At 38.6% G+C, this 22,672-nt stretch overlaps 1 protein-coding gene and 1 long non-coding RNA gene across 3 annotated transcripts in view; both read right to left on the bottom strand.

Moving 5' to 3' along the window:
• Positions 1-22,672, bottom strand: part of LOC308383930 (vasoactive intestinal polypeptide receptor 2-like) — an 81,878-nt gene that overhangs the window by 33,778 nt on the left and 25,428 nt on the right. For both annotated transcript variants that reach the window (XM_080862181.1, XM_080862180.1), the window contains exons 2-3: positions 17,358-17,463; positions 3,656-3,769 (exon numbers count right to left, since the gene is read on the bottom strand). In XM_080862181.1, the coding sequence (XP_080718307.1) occupies positions 3,656-3,769; positions 17,358-17,463 (220 nt within the window). The remainder of the gene's footprint in view (positions 1-3,655; positions 3,770-17,357; positions 17,464-22,672) is intronic.
• Positions 6,329-7,476, bottom strand: LOC308383931. The gene is made up of 2 exons (XR_013969246.1): positions 7,161-7,476; positions 6,329-6,577 (listed from the first exon to the last, which is right to left on the bottom strand). It is a non-coding gene; the product is annotated as an uncharacterized lncRNA (long non-coding RNA).

The following is a 22,672-nucleotide window of genomic DNA, read 5'->3' as shown; positions in this document are numbered from 1 at the left end:
GAACTTCAACATTATGCACTCCACACTGTATATAAATGCCACTTGTTTTGCACATATTCAACTCTGTATATTTTATATATTTTATTATTATTATTATTATTATTATTATTATTATTATTTTATTTTATTTTTTTACTATTTAATTTGTAAAAATGTGTATACACACACACACACACACACACACACACACACGCACACACACACACACGTAGGAAAATATTTAGTATACACATCCAGAAATGCATACACTATTATATATTGTACATATATTTATTAGTTTCAGGTTGGCCATTCTTGTATTTTGCTCGTTTGTGTTGTTGTGTTTGCACATCTCTGTTGCTTGTGGGGCTCGCACACAAGAATTTCACTCGCATGTGCTGTGCCAGTGTGCCTGCACATGTGATGTGACAATAAAAAGTGATTTGATTTGATTTGATTAAAGCTTTGGCAAATACAGCATGCAGTTGAGAAAAATGGTGGGGGGGGGGTTCAGATCTTTTACTGAAGTAAAAGTATTAACATCACACTGTGACAGCACTCAGCTTGTTTAAGTATAATGAGCACAGTGTGGCTGAAAAATAAAAAAAAATAAAGCTTTAAATGCAGGGGAAACGACTGCTTTCAATATTTGTATATGGATTCAACTGCCAATTTTTATTAAAGATTTACTCGACATTTTCCATCTAAACTCACCTTTACAAGATTTTTTTCCTTTAAGATTATAGGAAACGTGAAAAAAATCAGAAGACTCAAACTATTTATGTCTTCATGAAAACCAACTTAAAAATGAACTTCTCTTAAATAATAGTATAACTGAATAGACTCTACTTGTTCTGAGTATTTACTTGTTTGGTTAAATCCATAAAAGCATTCATGGCTCTGTCACATGGTGATTGAATGGTGACCGCGCAAAATCTATTGGCAACCACTTTGAATCAAAAGTCAGTTGCACAAGTTGTCTGGTGGGAGGCAACATGTCTTCAAACAACTGCAGTCCAGCTCAGACCGACTACAATCGCTGGTGAACGGGTTTGCAAATTAATTGAAGTGTAATTCATAAACTAAATTGGCAGCACGATGCAATCAGTCTGAGGCAGTCAAGGCAGCAAAGTTATCAACTGACCGTATTCTGGTTTTAATTCCTGACCCTCGGTCATTTTGCTGCTAATTTACCGTCCTGCAAAATTCTGTTTTGGTTTCAAATTAAGTTCTGAGTGGACTCTAAATAAAATAGATCTTTATTGTTACTGTTACAAGAAGAATGAAAGACAGTTTGGCATCTCTCTGTTAGCAGTATGTAGATTTTTACATTAAAATTCTTTTAGAATAGAGAGAATAAAGAGAAACCATGAAGTAGACTTAAAGGTAAAGAAATGTATGTAATAATATAAGTATATACACAGATTTGTACAAGTTATATACAGGTTATATATGCCATATAAAGGAGCAGTTGCAAAACAAGGAGCAAATCCACACAGGGCGAGGAAATCTACAGTTGTAGCTCATCAATCTTGTTGTTTAGTGACCGTGAGCTGGTGAGGAAAAGACTCGGAAAAGCCATTCTGTGTGGGTTAGCCCTTAGCTTAGCCCTGATTATTAATCTCTGGCTCTCTTCCACAGTGTTTCTTTTATCCCGTCTTCCTTCTCTCACCCCAACCGGTTGTGGCAGATGGCCCCGCCCCTCCCCGAGCCTGGTTCTGTTGGAGGTTTCTTCCTGTTAAAAGTGAGTTTTTCCTTCCCACTCTTGCCAAAGTGCTTGCTCATAGGAGGCCATATGATTGTTGGGGTTTTCTCTATTTTCTAACTGTAACTGAAAATTAAGTAGTTGAACTGTGAATTTCTGTGTATATAGACAGCAAGTGATTTATAACCAATTTACCACAGTTAAATACAACATTATCACAAACAGACTACATTCAATTGTCAGTTTGACCCTATTTAATCACAAACTGATATCAGACTGACAGACACCAAAGTCACTTTGAAGAAGTTCATTGTAGTAATTTTGGTCGTCTCCAACTGTTGTTTTCCATAGTGTGACATTACCATAATTTCTAAACTGATGGTGAGTTGATCTTGATTGAAATACTTAAATAATTAAATTGTCTGATGAACAGTTTTTTTAATGGCTATTTTTGATATCTGAGAAACTACACAATATTCACATTTAGGAGGCCATAAAAAACATAAAATATATTTTCTTTCAGTTTACTGATCAGTCATCTAAACAGTTGTAAAGTAAAGTAAAGTAAAAAAAACAGGCTTCTAAGATTGGAGACATTTAGTGTAAAAGTGGGGTAAAAAAAATGACAAGCTGGAACAAAACTGTGGGAAGAGCTAGGTGACAAATCTCTGTTGGGTCGGGTGTTTTTAAATTTTTCTCTTAAAATGTTAAAATTGTGCAGTGCCGGCTCACCAATTTTATGGACACTGACACACCACTCAGTTGTGTAGTTATGTCTCAAGTACAAGTGACAAGTTGTCATTTTTTTTTGTGCACGTTTAATGTTGCAAAGTCATTTATTTTCTGAGTTATTATTGTTTTTCCCCCTTTTTTTAGTTCTGTTTACTTAGTTAAACTAAACCTCTCGCGATGCTATAATTAGCAGTATGAAGGTGAGCTGCCTAAAATTAATGTAGACTAAAAGTAAATAAAGAGTTTCTCTTTCAAAGTTGAATTCATGGCTTTCTCACTGGTTTCGTTTAAATGACAGAAAAAAAGTATTCGGTAACTCCAGGAAGGATGTCTTTACCATTTCAGTAAAACGTAATAACTGTAGGGTGTCTGTATCTGTCCCAGACAGGGGAAGCGTCAGGGTGAGCTTTGGCTCCGAACAAGCCGCTGGGCGCTTGCATAATGTTTAGTCATCAATGTAAATCAGAGGACACTCAGAGCGGAAACCCAAACTGCCATCTGGTCACTGGCTGGAAAATCTGATGGATTCAGGAGGGAATCCACTGACTGCACACATTCACACAACTGGGAGATGAACAATGTCAAACAGGGACAGAGAGCCTTGAGTATTAATGCTGAACCCATCTGGTGAGTGACTTAAGTGCAGCTCTAGATAATGTGAAAAGTTATCTGCAGATATTTAAGCCTGGTATCATTATATCATTATATTACAGGAGCAGCCTCATAGAAAGTGAACAAATGGAGGAAGAAATTCTGTACAAAAAGAACAATTTTTAAAAGGTCTGCTTCTCTTCATGCTCCAAATTTCATTGTATGTTTTTTGTGTGAATGTTTTTGTAAAGCAGCTGCAAAACAAAAGTAATGGAGCAGAAGAATGCTCAAGTAATGTATAAACACGTCAGTTTTTACTTTAACTCTGATGTCTGTGTTTTCATGGCAGTCCTTCAGTGTAAGGGGAGATTAGGAACAAATTGTTACCCATACACTCTAATGACAAAATTGACCTCAGTAAGACTGAAGTGTACACTCACAGAAATCATAACAATGGTTTAAGTGAGTTACTGCATTCCAGTGTTATGTTAATATAAGACTATAGTCATGTGATCAGCAGTTTAGGCAAATAGCTACCAAAATATGGACTTTTAAATGTCATTTTTCCTCAACTTATTTATCTGCAGAAACACAAAAACATCAGTTAAAGAGATCCTTTACATTCATTTATGAATTAACCGTACTCACCATCTCTGCCAAACACAGTCCTGAGGACTCGAGGGCAGGGGATGGTCACGGTCTCTCCAAACTCCGCTCGCTCCCAGCATGCTATGCTGTCCCAGTCTCCTTTGCATCCGGGGCCTGTGAACGGTGGGTAGTTAGGTTTAGAAGATTTTCACCTTGAAGTATACATTTAAAATTCCTCTTTAGAAACAAACATAAAAAAAGGCAGCAGCACCTCTCACTTGCGAAAAGTACATTTTTGCATTTGTGAGTGGATGCACGAACTGTGTGAAGTTGTTGCCTCAGTGACACAGTAGCTCCTCTGGCTCATGACCCATCACTATACAAAGATTATTGCAATGTGTCAGATAACGATATAAAGTTATAAGCTTTACTGTCACTGGTTGGCTGTACTGCACAAACTGATGAGAAAGAAAATTGACTGAGAGGTCAAGGAGGCTTGGAAACAGTCTTATCCAGGACAAACTCATCTCTAAAATCTGACCAATACTCAGGGAGGAGTTTAACAACCTTAACCTTAAGCACTTTTCAGGTGTAGACCCATTAAGTCGACTACAGATAGGTAGACAAACTGAGTCGTCACCATTGCATAAACATGTTGGTGTTTCAGCCGGATTTGTTAAGAAACACTGGTAGACATACAGACCACAATACTGGAGGGATACTGGGGTATTTCCAGACCAGCCAAGAGATGCAATGCTTCCAGGATGTCCTGGGTCTTCCCCAGGGAATCCTTCTCCCAAATGGACATGCCATGAGGTGCCCAGTCAGACCTTCAAGCTACATCAGCAACAGCTCTACTCTGAGCGCCTCCAAAATAACCAAGTTCCTCCCTTTTTCTCAAAAAGTGAGTTTATACACCCTGAAGCTCATTTCCACAGCTTGCATCTGCAATCTGTCACAACCAACAAGGTGAGGCTGCAAATGCAGAGTGATTTGTCACTCAGCTCATGCAGCTTTGTCTGCATAATCGGTCAAGTCAGTCTCCCACTCTGGAATATCTCTCCAAGCTCTTAAGCGTGAGCCTTAATGGGTGTGAAAGTGCTGATGGCAAACTGAGCAGTCATATCGGCTTTTTAGCAACAGATGAATGGAGACGGCGTGCTTATTAAACGCACCCCTCCTCCCCAACACCCCTGCTAAACATCCATGCTGCATGAGCATCACACACACACACACACACCTTTTAATACAATAACATATTAAATCTGTTTTTCTTATTAACTTGTTTGTGTGACTAGAGGGGGTGGATATGAGCTTCTACAGAAATAATCCTCCTCTTCTCCCCGATTGAGTGCACCTCTGTAAACACCTTCATCCACAGTGAAACAAGACAGAAAGAACATGAAAATTTGAAGCTCACAATTTTCAATTTGTTTTTTCTTTTCATATTATTTCCTGTTTCTCATGTTGCATTTCCTTGTTCCATGCTCACTTTCATATTGGTTTTATTTTTTTCTGTATTGCATTTAATCCTTTCCTTTGATTCTTTATTTCTTGCTATGCAGTCATCTTTGAGTCTATTCTACATTTATTTTCTGTCTTTAATTGTCTTATCGTCACATGCGTTTCCTGTTTTACTTCCCCTGTCTTTTCCTTATCTGTTTTATTGTTATGTTATTGCAGCATATCATACAATATTTATTTATCCTTCTTGCCTTCATGTCATATTATGACTTTCTCTTTGTGCAATTGTCTGTTTCCTGTTAAAAGACTCACTTTTTCTTATGTGTTATTAACTTCTATATTATAAAGGTTTAAAACTCCAGAGATGGGAAGGTTTTCAGGTATCTGTACTCTACTTGATTATTTTATACAGTATTTTACTGTCATTACTTTGGTCCTTATCATACGACTGTCGTAAAAGACAGAGATCAAAGAAACATATTCAAATGAAAAATCATATAATTTATGCATCAGTAATTGTACCATACGCAGGGATTCAAGTGGGTCAGAATCATCCGGAACAGCATTGGAGGTGCAGAATAAGTTGTGGGTGTGGCACAATCTAGCTACCTAGAAGAGGAGGTAAAATCAACCACCTTCAATGTGAACAGAAACCAGAGCTCGTTTTCTTCTTTTTTGCTCTATTTTTCTCTCCTGGTGTTCAATGTAACACACATTCAAGCTGAAAACATTCAGTCTAATCAGAAATTAATGTGAAGGAAGTTTCTTGCCCCTTAATATTTTATTAAGCGACTAGGAATTTATTAAAGAATTATTATTATTAACATAGAAGGTAAAGGTTCAGCAGTCCAAAATACTTGGCGGAAGAGCTGCTTTTTGATGAATCAGTATCAGTTTGTTTTTTTTAACGCTGTTCTTTTACTTTAGTGATGAATGTTTGTACACAGCAAATCCAGCATGTCCAAATTAACACTGTCGGATTTGATTTCAACACTATTAAAGTGTCTATATGGGTCCACACCAGAGAGTGTTAATTTAACTCTTTTTGGAGAGTTGGTACGTTAACTCTGATTTAGTGTTAAACACCAAATCTGTCTGGAGTTGATAATTTAACACTTGGTGTTAAGAGTTTATATATTAACTCTCAAAGAGTATTTTAGTTTAACTACGTAAGAGTTATCTTCTAATTCATTCTAAAAAGCGGGAATTTTACTGTTCTGAACTTCTAGAAATTTCTTTTGGAAATAAACATTTACTAAAAAGATGCAATGGTTTTTGAAAAACATTTATTCTGAACTGTGCACCACAATTTCAAAACATTTTCTGAAAGATGTAACAGTGTACATGTTCTCACTTTCATTAGAATTTTGTTTATCAAAAGGTCTGACATGGTAAATGCAAATAACAGCATTCTCATCACTTATTTCTTCAATACAATATGCATGTCCTTCATTCATCCCTTTGTGGACCTTCAACGCACTTCTGCTCTCCCCCATATTCCATCTTCACAAGCATATCCTGTGCGGAGATCGAATAAAAATTAGTTGACACTAATTAATGGCACAAATAATCCAGTAAACAATTGCAGCACAGTAAAAAAAAAAAAAGGAATCCTCTTTGAGCCATTACTTGTGTAAAGTATTTTCCCAAAAGACAAGGACACAGGCAACAGGTAATACTGAACTAAATGTAAAACCTCAACCTTTTTCATTTTTACCTAAACCGTGTGCACAAAACTCTGGAGGGATCTATGCTAACGTAGAATCCAGTCAGGACGTCAGCTACTGCTGTTTGCTCGTTTGTTTTTTTTATGGGCGATCGTTTTCAGGCTTCAAGTAGCACCATTATACCAACATTTCACATTCTAGACATTGTTTTAGGTGTATTTGACCAAAAGTTTGACTGAAAATTCACATGCAAGCTTTTTTTCAAGGCTGTGGTATTTGCCCGCAAACAATACCTTTCAGCTAGCTAAAACAGAATATTATGCTATCAGCGAGCAACATGGCTAATGCCTTTCACACAGCTTTGTCTCAACTCCAAAGAGCCACAGAAGTAAAAGCTAATAACAATTGAAACAATCTTTGAAAAAGTGACTTACCAAGCATGGCAAACAACTCAAATATGTAGCAAATGTTCTGAAACGGCTTCACTTCAGCTTCGATTGGAGCCGTGCTGGGGGCGGAGTCTGTGAATTTACTCTGTTGGTGTCATAGCCCCTGTAGGAGTTCAGAGTTAAGAGGTCAAGAGTTAATGTTTCCATTGTAACACCTCCAGATTTGACAGAGAAACACTCATTTTTAACACTCGATTTTAACTACTATCATTTTACACCTCAGAGTTACATTAAAAGAATGTGACTCTGCTTAGAGTAAAATTAACTCTACTTTTGCAAGGAGACTATTAACACCAAAAAATTTAACACTTTTGAATTTGCTGTGTACTGTTGCCACCTCTGCTGAACGCATGCCCTGGTCTCCCGTGTATGGGTCCTTGATTCTGAAATGGTTACATTTCCTTCCTTTGTGAATTTGGCCTAGCTTCCAAATGTAGGAACCAAAGCTTATTCTTGTCAAGACCTCTCTGTAAATAATCTGCAAGACGAAAATGCTAAATTCAGACACCATCCTTCCTTTAGAGTACTAAAAAGAGGAACAGCCAGGGGGTGGAGGGGGTGACGGTGAGAAGAAAAGTCGTAAAAGACGGGAAATAACAGACAGAGAGAGCAAAAGAGGGCAAAAAAGGAGAGATGAAAGAGTGAGAGAACAAATGTCTTTGGGTAAAATGGCTCAAACACAGATTTGAACTCATTGGTGCATGAAGAAAACTCCATCTACCCGCTAAGTGATCCATCCTTTCTCTGAGCGCTTTCATAAAAACACATCAGAGGACCAGTTTTTAAGTGACCAGGCGGCAAAAGCACAGCAGTACACATCTGGAGGGATGTCGTCTTTCTCTGCTTTATGGTCTTTTTTTTTTTTTAATTTCCCAGTCAGTACAAAGTAAAGGGTGACTGAGCCTTTTGGATTTCATGCAGTGAGTTTTTAAAAGTGACTTATGTATAAGTGGGTAAATATATTCCATTAACCTCCTTCAGTTACAGACATGTTTTGAAGGAAAACTTTGCTAAAACTCCATTTTTGCTTCAATTTGACATGCAAAAGTTTCCAAATACTCGCAAATGTCAGAGTTGGTTGGCACTTTATTTCAGACAATTTTGACACAAATGATGTGTTCGGTGGTGGCCAAGTCAGTGAGGGATCACAACATGACATTATAGACTTTGTGATTTCAAGCTGCCCCTGATGAAAAATGACCAGTGTGAAAGAATCTGTCATATCTTTGGTTTAGCATTCAAACCCACAAGCTCAAGTTGACTTAGAAGAGGTTTGAAGTTGTCCATCTAAAGACTGAGTGTCAAAAAAATGAAGATGGTTGAAAATATACATCAAACTTGCTGTTGTATCCAAGTTTATTTGATTCATGCTGCACAGTGTGGCTTGCAATAAACTTGCTGAATTCAAAGTGCCTGAGGAGTACTTTGCACAGTTTTCCATATTTTCCATATTTCATATTTGATACATACAGTTTTGTTTTAATTTGTCAACTGGTTCAATAAACTATTTCATTTCATGTGGCAGTTTGTTTAATGAAGGCAGCTGAGGCTGCACAACCTGAAACAAACTGAGTCTGGTGATTGGTCACTGCAGCACACACAGTAAAAGGCTCATTGCCCCAGGGTGGAGGTCTGAGCAATACATGAGACCCTTTCTATTCCTTCTATAAAGCTCCTCCCATTCTGACGTTTGAAACATTTTAAAAATCGACACATGCACATGGACACTTTGCAATAACGTACACTTGCAACAGTCCTGATTATTACTACAGTTTTACTTATAATCGGTTCTTTGTTATCACTTAGATGATTTAAGGATACATGTAAGCAAAAGCAGCATATGAAACTAAAACAAGAAGTATGAAAAAAATAGTCATCACTCTGGAAATGGTCTTCTTTTTTAATGCCTCGTTCTTTAGAGAGGTCGTCACAGCGGCTATATCTGCATATCTGATGCCCATCATGATACTGCCATCCCCATTTATGCAGACTTGGGACCAGCAGTGGCTCATGTCCCCCAGCTGACACAGCCACCCATGTTTGCTGACCAGGTTGAGTGGAAGTAACCCAAAAATAGGCTAACTAACGCTGAGGATAGACACTAAATATGATGACAGACAGAGGGCAATCATGTGTATTACAGTATATATTATTGAAATGTTATTTAAGGGATCAGCATAGACCTCAGAATCAAATTAAACTTAAGGTCCATTTAGAAACATTTTTGCTACTTTTAAAGGTCAAATGTGAGATTCTTGGTTTTCACCAGGGCTGAGCGAGTTAAATGTCAACTGTTTTGTGTCAAAACATTAGCGGGGCTACAGCATCAGATAAGATCCTTAGAGATTAGTTATAATAAAACTGCTCTCCCCAGCAGATTTGACCCCGCAGAGGTTTTCAGCCGTGTTAAATCTTTGTTCTCGTTCGTGTCATTGAGCTTTAATTAACACAGGAGCGTCCAAACTCACATCACAGATGAGGAAAGTCAGACTCGTCAATGCTGTGCAAACTGTTTTGGGCTTGAACATAACAAAATAATATTTTTATGAGCTTTTCATAGACAAACTGTGCATTATGCATGCAGACTTTTGTGCATTTTAGACATAGATGCGTAGTTTAAACTTTAATGATGGAAAGGGAAAGTTTGCTCAAGATTTTCTGGCTAATAGAAACATCACTGGAGACGTTTCAAATGTGCTTCTGTTGGATCTGGTGACTTTCACTGAGAAGATGGTACACTGTGGTCATAAGGGATGGACATCAACACGCAGGTAGGCTATGGTGTTGGTACTTAGGGGCTCAAAGTATGTCAAGAAAAGCAAAAAAAAGCGATGGAGATTGATTGCGTTACACCACCAAAAGCCTGTCTCTTTAGTACAAGGCGGGAGGCCTCCATACTTTCATGCTGTTTACAGAAAATTCTAATAGTACTATCCGAAAGTCGCAGCACAAATTGAGACTCATGGGATCAGGAAATATTACCTTATATTGTCCAGTTCGGCTGATTCTTTACGAACCGTAGCCTCAGTTTCTCATTTCTTAGCAGACAAGACTGCCCGTGTCAGCGATTACCCAGTGACAATCGGTGCGGTCTTTTGCTGCTGCTTCAAGGATCAATGTGTTGCACATTCAGAGATGCTCTTCTGCAAACTTTGGTTGTAGCAAGTGGTTGTTTGAGTAATTTTGCATTCCTATCAGCTCAAAGCAGTCCTTCTCTTACAGCTGATAAAGTATTTTTGCCACTTACCTGAAAGTTTCTATTTTTTGGAGGATTCTTAGTAAAGCCTAGTGACAGTTGTGCTGGAAAATCGTAACATATCAACAGTTCTTTAATACTCGGACCAGCCCATCTTTCAAGTCACTTACATCACCTTTATAGCCCTTTCTTATGCTTGTTTTGAACTTCATCAGCTTGTCTTGACCATGTCTTCATACCTACATCTGTTGAGTCGCTGCCATGTGATTGTCTGATTAGACATTTGCATTAATGAGCAGAAGAGCAGGTGTACCTAACAAAATGGTCAGTAAGTGTATGTGTGACGTCGGCATCATTCCTCGTATACTTGCTTGCACTTTCCCAGTGGAGGGGGTCTTGATGCATTCTCAATCATCCAGGAAAGTAAATCTCCAAAAGTTGATTCTGTTCATCTGGACGTTGCGTTTTGTGACGTCCAGATGAACAGAATCAACTTTTGGTGATTTCCCAGTGGAGGATTGAAAGGAATACCCATCGGATTATTATTCTTATTCTATTAAGACATTTCATGACTCGAGGAAGTAACAATATTGGGCTTTTTTTTTTTTTTTTTTTTTTTTTTTTTTTTTTTAAAATAGCAGCATAAACCTAGCTTAGGTTCTTCACAAAAATGTTCACCTGTTGCTACAGAATCAAACCATTTTTAAATGTAATAAAATGATCCTGCCATTTTAAATGACACATGCAGAGTTGATGTTTATTATTGTTTAAAAAACATCATTATATACAGGATGTAATGAGACTGGATGAGAGTGCCACCCGTGCTCCATGCATTAGAGTTACACTGTTGCAATATGATGTTGTATAAATTGCATTTAAATAAATTGTACACAATATAAAAGAGGTAGCTATACCACATGTATCCCTGCCCACGGCTATTGCACGAATCATGGTATTGGCATGTGAAGTGACATATTGCATAAAATATAATAAAATATTATAGAGAGGAGTGACATGTAACTCAAACATGTGGCAGGGGAGGTGGGAGCAGACTGAACAATACTCTGGGATCTAGAGAAGTAGAATTTTGTTTCCAGTGTCTCGGAGAGAGGCAAGAGGACAGCCAATTATTTTTTAGTCCATATCGATGACCTTCTGTAGACCTTTTTTTAGTCACCACTGAGCATCCAGCATACCACAGCACACCACAATGTGAGGCAGTATGTTAAGACACTCCCTATTGTGGAGCAGTTAAAGGTCACCAGAGCTTTTCTTCAGGATTCTGAGAAAGTGTAAGAGTTGCTGCGCCTGCAGACCAGGAGAGACTGTCTGTTCTGCAGATTTCCAGGAATTCAAATCTGTGGTCCACGCAGTCTCAATTCATCAAGATGGGGAGGGGGACCATCCTGCAGCTGAGTTCTTTTATTTGTTTATTTATTTATTTTAATTTTTGGTCAGCAGACTAAAGGAGGAGTCGGACTAATATTGATATACTTCAAAATTTGAAACACGTGTGCTACAAATGTTCTGACGTTAATGGTACTGTATATTATTATAACATCTGACACAATTTGCATAGAAACTACTCACTCAGAACATTAAAATACATCACCAGATTTACAATGTTGTATTGAGTATGTCCCAGCTGAGGTTCAAACACATAAACTGTCTCCATCTGTTTACATTTTTGACTGCGGTGGCCGGATGACGGATGATTCGACTTTTTCACTATCCCTCACTATGTTTCATGTGGCTCAGGGGCGAAGAGGTTAGAGATTTTTATATCACCAACTCTCAGTCCAGTATTTCTCATTATTTTTATGTAAAAGTGGTGGATTTTTCTTTATGGATCATTAAAAACGCTTACTTTACACTTAGTTTAGTTCAACAAAAATATATATAATCAAAAGCTCTTTAAAGGCTTTTCTCTTCAATTTTCTCCCGACTCCTTTCTGTTTTGTACTTTCTGAGCTGTGAACTTCATCAGAGGACCACATTCGGTGTATTTTCTGTGGTAATTAGCCTCTTTTGCAGATGGGCACGTAGGAAGATAAAGTCTGGGTGAGACCAATCAGCTATTTTGAAAGCATAAGTCAACATTTGGGAAAACTGCTGAGCTGCTTTTATATGCAGCACTGATGAAAAGAGAACAGAACTGTTAGCCTGGCCATGTCCAAAGTGAGGTCATCAAGGCAGAAGTTTTTGTACACAACCACAGAGGACTTCAAAGGAAATCAATGCGTGAAAGAACTGAAGACTTTCAGCTTTAAATCAAGGGGTATTACAAAAGTTTTGCAGTTTAATTCTTAGCTACCAGTCAGTGTTGTGTACATATCCAAAACAGAGGCTTGTTCTCAGTCGGTTCAAACATTTTTCAAACCTGCTCCTCTTGACAGCACTATTATTAAAGACCACCAGAAGCAATATCTTACGATCTTCAGACAAGAGACCCGACCAAACCTTGAGGTAAGATTATTTTGTCACATCAATAAAAGTCAAGCTTGTGTTGTAAATGATAAACAACAGCGTCCTGCAGGATCCTTGGCAGAAAAACTTACACACAAACTCATGTAATCAAATGATAATGAATTAATAGCAAGTCTGGGTTTCAGAAGAGCGCTTGGGTGTTTTTGGAGAAAATGTTTTTGAAGAAAATGCCTCGTTGCTGTCACAAATCACCCCTGACACTCGTCTCCGCCCTGCTCCACTCTCGTCTTCACCTCTCTTGTGAACTGTCTGTTGCTTCAGATGTTTTTCCCCAAGCGTTTAAACCTTCTCTATGTTCTACTCTTTGCACGTTTACCTATCTCAGTCTAATTTCAGGGTGTCAAAGCGTGGCCCACAGGCTAATGGTGGCACTTGTTAATATATTATTATAGTAAAAGATTTAGAGATGGCACGATACCACTTTTTTATGTCCGATACCGATACCGATATCATAAATTTGGATATCTGCCGATACCGATATGAATCCGATATAGTGTTTTTTAATCAACAAAACTGGTTTTTTTTAAATATCTTGCTGCATTTTGTATAAGTTCATACTCAAGTTTAAAACAACAACTACACTAAAGCTATTCTGTTATACCTGTATGCAAAAAAAAAATATTTCATAGTTCAGCAATACTGATAAATCTAATAAACTCAAACCTACACCATCCTCCCTATTCTGGTATTTTAAAGAGTACTTAGCGTAAATATTGAGCAACCTAACTAATAGGGTTCCAACTCCCAGCAACAACAAAAATAAATAAATAAAAAATAGGGAACCACCCCTCACGCTCCACCTCATGATGCTTAATCGACGTAATCAACCTTAATTTGATGCAGTGTGAAAAAAAATGCACAGAAATCAATTATTTTTCAAGAAATATTAAATATATTCAACATCTTTCTTCAACAAAATTGCAGACTGCACAGATGGTACCTTCCCAAAGGAAAAAGTGCTATAGCTTACTAGGGTATATATATTAGACTTAATAGTCACTATATACAGTAATTGACTTATATTCATTTTACATCAAATTAAAACTTTGGGTGTCAGATAATTATTTATTAAAAGCTAGACATTTTAAATGAGAATAAGAAAGAAAAGTATGTCTTTGTGCCCCCTTTTCCCTGTTAATGCCCTATCGGCCCCCCTGGCTAAACTTTGCTAGATCCGCCCCTGCACAGTTACCAGCGTCAGCTACGTAGAAAAAGATCCTGGTGTAGAAAGTAATATTAAATAAATTCTAACAACAGCTTATCAAGCTTAAACGTGCTGCTGTTGTTCAGCCGCTGGTTTCCTCTTTCTGGTGCAAAGTGGGCCAAAAACAAACCAGAGAGACGGACTCGCGACAGAAAAGCCGATCAGCTGATCATTAAGCAGTTTCATGATTGAAGTAGCAGCAAGAAGAGGCAGTCGCTCCATATATCGCTTGTTAAGCTTAACGCAGGAATGCTTTACAAACATTCAGAGATGGACTTACACACTTTCTTTACTTCTCTCGGGGATAACTTTGTCGGAGATGAAATGCCGGGTTGCTAGCGAAGTTCCAAATGCTATCCAGACCACCGACAGGTCCCGCATGCCACAGCCGCTCTATCACGTGATGCATACTGCTCTGACGTGCTAACGTTCTGAGGTGAGTTACGGCGTGTTGCAAGTTTTGTGAGGTGCTTTCGTGATATTTAATGGATCGGATTACATTTTTTATTTTTCTCCGATATCCGATCCAGTAATTTAGGTCAGTATCGGACCGATACCGATACGTAATATCGGATCGGTCCATCTCTAAAAAGATTTACTACTGTGTTTAACTCTAAGGATCAAGAATAAAGAAGTGTTTCTCTTTTGTTGAACCACCACAGCAGCTCCCTGAGCAGCAGACGTCCATGGTTATCATCCTCTGGGCTAAATCTGGTCATTGCATGCATCAGCCTCTGTGGATTCAATTACTGTGTTAAAATTTTCCTCAAAACAGAAATTAAAGATATTTCATATGGGAAACTGCCCTTAAACAAAACTTTATTCAACAGTGAGGTTAATAATCATTACAATCAGGACCTGTGAGGGGTAAGTCTCTGTTTTCTTTTTTGTTTTGTTTGATTCAAGTTTAGATGGATAGTTGGCCATTTCAACACTATAATTGAACCCGCAGGCACTGAGGCTGCAGACACTTAACTAACTTAATTTATTTAAGTTAAATTTTAGGTAGCACAATGTGCCACTGGAAGAAAATCAGCCCTTACAAAAATAAATGATTATTTGTCATTTTTATTGTAGATCACAAAGTAACCCAAAAGTTTGAGCAGCAGTCTATACTTCAGGATAACAGGCTAAATTTGTGATTCGTTTTTTTCCTGAATTTGGCAGAAACAATCACACATCTGTCGTGATTTAATTCAGGAATGATTTCGTGTGAATCCATTCCCAGCTGCAGAGATTGCACAGATTTTCAGTGCACTCGGTGAAAGCTAAGTGACCTTTACGAAAGCTTTTCATGTTGTGTAGAAAACATGGCTGGACAGAAGACAAAATATGGGCTTAAACTGCGTTATGAGATCTAATCATGTTCTCACATGGTGTGATTACATGTACACACTGTATGCAGGGTCCTTCATGCTTTTGCATATCAGCCTTCAGACTGCAGGGTTTACTTTTGCAAATGTTTTCTCTTTATCTGAGCCTATTTCAGTGGAACAAAAAGCAAAACTTCAACTTTATAAAAAGAAAATGAATAATTATAAAAGTTCATTTGAAAGTTTGACTCAAAGCAAACACTAAATTACTGATAACCCGATAGCTAAATGCCTGAGGGATTTCCTTCTAAGGACCGCCAGGAGAACTGCTGTACTAAACGCTGCATTGGAGCTGGAGTTGTTCAACTACAATACAAGAGACACACTATATAAGTAGCTGAATGATATCAATGATATGAATAACTTTTGCAAGTGGAACCCGATTAGCTTACAAATAAGGAAAGGAAGGACAGGAAATTAGCTGGTTAGCAATAATTTTAGTTTCATGATAAGAATGAAGGAATTTATCACAACTAAAGATATTTAATCAATCCTGGGCAAAAAATCAAAAATATAAAATACAAATAAATTCCAAACAGTGACGTTGCCACAGCTCTTTAACATTTATACCAATCATTAAGCTGCGAATACTCGCTGCAGCAAGAAGTGTCACCAACAGGCAAAACCTCAGTATTAGCACTTGTATAGAAGAAGATGTTTCCTATACCAGTCAAAACCTGAATCAAAGAAATAAGAGCTGCCACTACATGAAAGCACAGTTTGCACCAGCAGATGTGACTTCAGTTTCTGTGTCCTCACCATTCAAGAGGGCAAACGCGGCAAAAATAATTGTCCCAGAAAACAATCTTGGAAATCGTGCCAGAGGTCAAATAGACCAAAAGATTCCCCCCATCACTTTTTCCTAATAACTTTTCCTTCACTTTGATGAAAACCTTCATAAAGAAAGGAAAGGAGAAATTTATACAGACTTAGGGGAGGAAAATGCAGTGCACCAAGACTTTACTTAGACAAGGCTCTTTGATGTGACAGTGAATGTTCTTGATGTGGGTCTGCTATGCTGAAACTTTGTCCCAAGTATAAATTACAAAGAGCACATCAGAAACTTAACTCCATTGGCTATGATGCTGTTTGATATCACTCACATACAGAGGACAGCCTGTAAAAATAACATTTTATTTGTAATGTTAAAGAAAAGTCTATAAAACGAGATGCAATGCTTGTCACATTCTCATCCCGTCTGCTGACATTTCCTCTTCCCACAGGAGACATGATCCAGTATAACTCCTGCCTTTTAATTAATGACAGTCTTAAAGGCTGGGCAGTATAGCAATGTGCAAAACTAATGCAAAGTGAGTTATGATAAACCTTACATTCATGTTGACCATCTTAAAATAGATCATAATCTTTATAAAGCTTATTTATATAAGCTTTTAAGCTTATATAAGCTGATTTTATTACAGCAGCATGACACTCATAGTTCACCTTTGGGTTTATCAGCCTTTCACTGAAGGTTCATAACCTATCAGGATGTCATGGCTTATAAAACAGAAAACACTGTTAATTAACATCTACACAATTTGTGCTGCTTCCCATGAATTATCTCATTTTCTTTCCTTTAGTATTTAGAGACTCGGTCTGCAGAGTGAAAGCTTTCCACAGCCACAGGTGTTAGCAAACCGGTGTGCATGAATGAATACGCAGGATAATTAGATCAGTTGCACCAGATGTTGATCCTTAATGCAGTCAGCATAATGGATGATCGAGGGAGCTAATTTTGGTATTTCCTCAAACACCTGTTGTCGGGGGAAAGGCAACGTTAGCATGAGCCGTGGAGCCACAACGGCCACGTTAATGCTTGAAACAAGCCAGATTTAAAGATTCTGTCCAGCTACACAAAGTTTTTCCAAGTTACTGTTAGAAGATATCTGGTTTCTAACAGTTGTGCTTTGAGTGATTGTGACCTTTATAGCTGCTGTTGGCCTGCTTCTCCCTCAGCTTCTTTATGCACTCGGCCTGGTCTCTCTCCACCTCCAGCAGGAAGTTACAGGTTGGATGTCGGCCGTCAACCTGCAGTGGAAGCAATAAAAAGAATACAAATTGTAGATTAAATATTTAGGCTATGTCAACCTTAAAACAGTCTGAGAGTGTGAAGGAAATCAGGTGTCCATATCAACAAAGATGAAAACTGTTATACACTGTCTTTAACACATTTTCTTACACACGTGGCAACAACTATATTAGCAGCTACCAAGAAACTTTTTGGAATTTATTTGCATTTTCTTTTTACATCCATCTGACAGAATAATGCTTTAATGGCAGACAATCCCCTCATGTCCACTGTGCACGTGCAAGCAAGCTCCTGCATATACACAATCCAGATCTGCTGCTGCTTAAGATAAGACACTTGTAAATAAAACTACAAGGAGCAATGAGGACTCTGGCACCTTGGTATACGTCACGCTCAGGCACGCTGTGGTTGAGGAGAAATGCCAGCGGATCGTGTTGCAGTAGAGGCATCTCATGCAGTCACTTTAATGAAATTTAATTGACTGTGGAATAAATGAGTTATTTATCACTTTGTGTTCTCATTAGGTGGCTCTGGAGAATTTCCAGTTATTATTTGTCATATTGCTTCATATCACATCTGAAACCCTCAATGAAAATGTTATGCAGTAAATCTTTATATTGTCAGCAAACATAACTTCCTGTTGTCACTAGGTGGCACCACGACTATGACTAAAGGTCAATTAGTTTGTCTCCTTACTTTTCGCAGTTTTGCATTGTCAGCATAGCTGGACTGGCCATCGGGCCGATGGTGATTTTTCGTTTTTACAGGTCTAAACAATCGAAGGTTTGTCCAGATGCTGGCCGATGTGTAAAAATAACTCAGTTGTTTGGTGGTGGCTATGGCGGCGCTTCCACAGAGGCCAGCAGGTGGATGAGGGAAAGGGGAGGCAGGAGGAGCAGAGACCCGAGGCGGCCGCCGGTCCGAGTGCCAGGTGAACTGAACTTCAGGTAAGAAGTTATGACCTGCAGTCTATCTGGGTCAGATATAAACCAAGTTTAGGTGGAGTTTATTTTCGTTGTGCTGACTTCTTACAGTCAGTTACAATAACTCGTACTGCGTACTAGCTAGCATGACGGAGTTTCTATACAGCTGGGCAGGTGCTATGATCTTACTGATAGTGAACTTTATTTAATTCATAAGGTTAGTTAGTAGAGTTGCCAACCGTCCCGTACAAACATAATCGTCCCGCATTCAGAGAAAATATTAACTAACTATTAACCCAATTAATTGGGTCCACTCCTGCCTGCACACAGCCTTCACATAACATATTAAGATCTGAACTTTATTTAGATTACTTTTAAGGTGGACGTGATCAACCTGTGAGGAGTACATCAAAGGATTGCTACAACTGTCGCACATAGATAGTTTGTGGCAAATCAGATAAGGCGGTAAGTTGTTGGTGGCTTTGATCAAACTGCTCGGATCAGTGGATTAAAGTGTAAAAACTGTCATTTCATTAAATATCGTCATACATCGTTTATACCAGGACCAGATTGGACAATGTATGTCTGAATCACTGCAAATTTTGTGCTGAATAATCAGAGGTCCCAGAGATGTTTCTGTACATTGTGGGACGTTACATGTGTACATGTGTACCAAATTTCAATTCAAAGTATGTTTCTCAGGCATATTTTACAACCCCCTTGTGCAAAACCCATGAAATGCATGAATATCACCAGACCTGATATGTGTGCAAAATTTCATGATTTGAGGCCATGGTTATGCACTCACAAAAATGGTAAATGGCCTGTATCTGTATAGCGCTTTACAAAAATAACCAAAACTAAAAGAACAATGACCATAATGACCATTAGCAGATTGTATGAATGACTTATGTTTCTGAAATAATTGTGCAAACTTCTCACTTAAAATCCATGAATTCACATGGTAGGATTTGTAAATAATTTATTCGTAAATTAGGGTGGAAAATAAGTATTTGGTCACCTCAAACAAGGAAAATCTCTGGCTCTCACAGACCTGTAACGTCTTCTGTAAGAAGCTTTTCTGTCCCCCACTCGTTACCTGTATGAATGGCACCTGTTTGAACTCATCATCTGTATAAAAGACACCTGTCCACAGCCTCAAACAGTCAGACTCCAAACTCCGCCATGGCCAAGACCAAAGAGCTTTCGAAGGACACCAGGAAAAGTATTGTAGACCTGCACCAGACTGGGAAGAGTGAATCTACAATAGGCAAGCAGCTTGGTGTGAAAAAATCAACTGTGGGAGCAATCATCAGAAAATGGAAGACATACAAGACCACTGATAATCTCCCTCGATCTAGGGCTCCACGCAAGATCTCATCCCGTGGGGTCAAAATGATCATGAGAACGGTGAGCAAAGATCCCAGAACCACACGGGGGGACCTGGTGAATGACCTGCAGAGAGCTGGGACCAAAGTAACAAAGGTCACCATCAGTAACACACTACAACGGCAGGGAATCAAATCCCGCAGTGCCAGACGTGTTCCGCTGCTGAAGCCAGTGCATGTCCAGGCCCGTCTGAAGTTTGCCAGAGAGCACATGGATGATACAGCAGAGGATTGGGAGAATGTCATGTGGTCAGATGAAACCAAAGTAGAACTTTTTGGTATAAACTCAACTCGTCGTGTTTGGAGGAAGAAGAATACTGAGTTGCATCCCAAGAACACCATACCTACTGTGAAGCATGGGGGTGGAAACATCATGCTATGGGGCTGTTTTTCTGCCAAGGGGACAGGACGACTGATCCGTGTTAAGGACAGAATGAATGGGGCCATGTATCGTGAGATTTTGAGCCAAAACCTCCTTCCATCAGTGAGAACTTTGAAGATGAAACGAGGCTGGGTCTTCCAACATGACAATGATCCAAAACACACCGCCCGGGCAACAAAGGAGTGGCTCCGTAAGAAGCATTTGAAAGTCCTGGAGTGGCCTAGCCAGTCTCCAGACCTCAACCCCATAGAAAATCTGTGGCGGCAGTTGAAAGTCCGTGTTGCTCGGCGACAGCCCCAAAACATCACTGCTCTCGAGAAGATCTGCATGGAGGAATGGGCCAAAATACCAGCTACTGTGTGTGCAAACCTGGTAAAGACCTATAGTAAACGTTTGACCTCTGTTATTGCCAACAAAGGTTATGTTACAAAGTATTGAGTTGTATTTTTGTTATTGACCAAATACTTATTTTCCACCCTGATTTACGAATAAATTCTTTACAAATCCTACCATGTGGATTCATGGATTTTTTTTTCAAATTCTGTCTCTCACAGTTGAAGTGTACCTCTGGTGCAAATTACTGACCTCTGTCATCATTTTAGGTGGGGGAACTTGCACAATCGGTGGCTGACTAAATACTTTTTTGCCCCACTGTAAGTCCATCCATCTATTTTCCTAACTGTTTATCCAGTGCAGCGTTGCAATGGGCCTGGAGCCAGTCCAGCAAAAATCCACCCTAACATAAAATAGGATGGTAGCGTAAACTCTATGTGCAGAGTTCAGAAGACAGTCATTTTACAACACTGCCAAAAACTGATATTATTCCAAACCATTTGCAACATTTATTTTACACAATATGTTTGCATTTTTCTTCACGTTCGTTAGAGATGGATGAAAGTGTTATAAGCTCATACACAGAGGAGAGCGAGGGTTATGATAGACAGATGAACAGAAGGTCAAGATAAGCTGCTTAAACCAACCAGCCAGCACTCCCTCTCTTAATATTTGTGTGTGTTTAAACAGAGGAGAGGCACATGAATCAACAGCGCGTAAATCCTGAGGAGGAAATTGTGATCGAGCCAAACGGCACATGACAAATGAATAACCATCTTCTATATTTTAAGTCATAATAGCACCTGTAATCAAACATGTTCTGCACTGTGTCTGTGTCTGATCTGATTTTAGTAGTATCACTGACTCATGTAAACTCCACAGCCTCGTTACTGCAGTTACACGAGTAAAGTTCTTGCATCAACAACACAGAAAAACTACCATTAACAATTAATTTGTTGCTTTTACTGAGTCAGCACAAATAAAACACTTTAAATTTTAACACTTGTGCAAAGTTTTATTCATATCACTTTGAATATAGATTTACCTCAGAGTAAAATATCCAATTCAAGTATTTTACGACTACGTGTCATTTCTCTTATTTTGCTCTTTAATAGGATCAACAGTTTTTAAACAGCTCCCAATGTCCATCACTCAATCAAAATCTCCCATAGAGGCTGCAGCTTTTTATCCCCTGGCATGAAGCAAGGCTGGGCATCATCCAGACAGCACACACAAGCATGCACACAGACTTACACAACTATGAGCCTGAAGTGGCAGCTGAACTGCGATTTGACGCATCAAACACAGAATATTATCCAAATGTGAGCAATAGATTATTATTCAAAAACAAACTCAGAGATCCTCAAAAGTCTCCTGTCAAACCAAATTAGCTGAGATGAACGCAGCTAAAAATGAACGTGGGAATGACGGACGTGTTTCAGAAAGTTGTCGGTAATGTGACTAAAACCAAACACTTCATTTACTGGACAAAGGGTGAGGTCAAACACACAGAAACATTTGATATGTATGTAAAGGTGGAAACCAATAAAAGTTGTACAAAACATAGTAAACGCTTGAGTATTCCCATCAGCATGCACTATTTTTGTCTTTGACAGTTCTTACACCTCATGAATGAACAAATATACCAGAAAACACACAAATAGAAAGTCTTAGCTTAGCAGATTAGCTTGGGTGAAAGACCGAAAGTTTAGGCACACAACGATGTGTGCCACTGGTAAAGTTTCTGGGCTGCCTTTCCTCATAACAGCCATCCCTCAAGATTTTCTCCATTTAAAGCAATGCATTATTAGGGATTGTAACATCGAGTCATTTTACTGAATCAGTAGACAGTTCAAAAACATTCCCACACCACTCGTGCTGATGAGTCCAAAAAAGGAAGAAAAAAGTCCATGAGTGACGAAACCTTTAACTTTTTTTATTTCACTACGTATCTTTGAAATGTTTTTATATTACATAAGCACTTTGGCTAGAAAATCCAAATCCAACATTATGTTAATTTTGTAAATCATGGTTCCATGTAAACACACAATCAAGCAGGATATGATGAAAGGTGAGGCTAGCTTGGCACTGTATGAGCTTGTAGTGTCTCTCAGTTATCAGTAAGCTCTATATTACAGCGGGTTATTTAATCATTCCTAATACCAACATGGCAACAGTGACA

This window comes from Rhamphochromis sp. 'chilingali', assembly GCF_963969265.1.
Source record: "Rhamphochromis sp. 'chilingali' genome assembly, chromosome: 16".
Classification (NCBI taxonomy): Eukaryota; Metazoa; Chordata; class Actinopteri; order Cichliformes; family Cichlidae; genus Rhamphochromis; species Rhamphochromis sp. 'chilingali'.
Note: the sequence above shows the minus strand (reverse complement) of the source record. Positions and strands in the feature narration are given on the sequence as shown.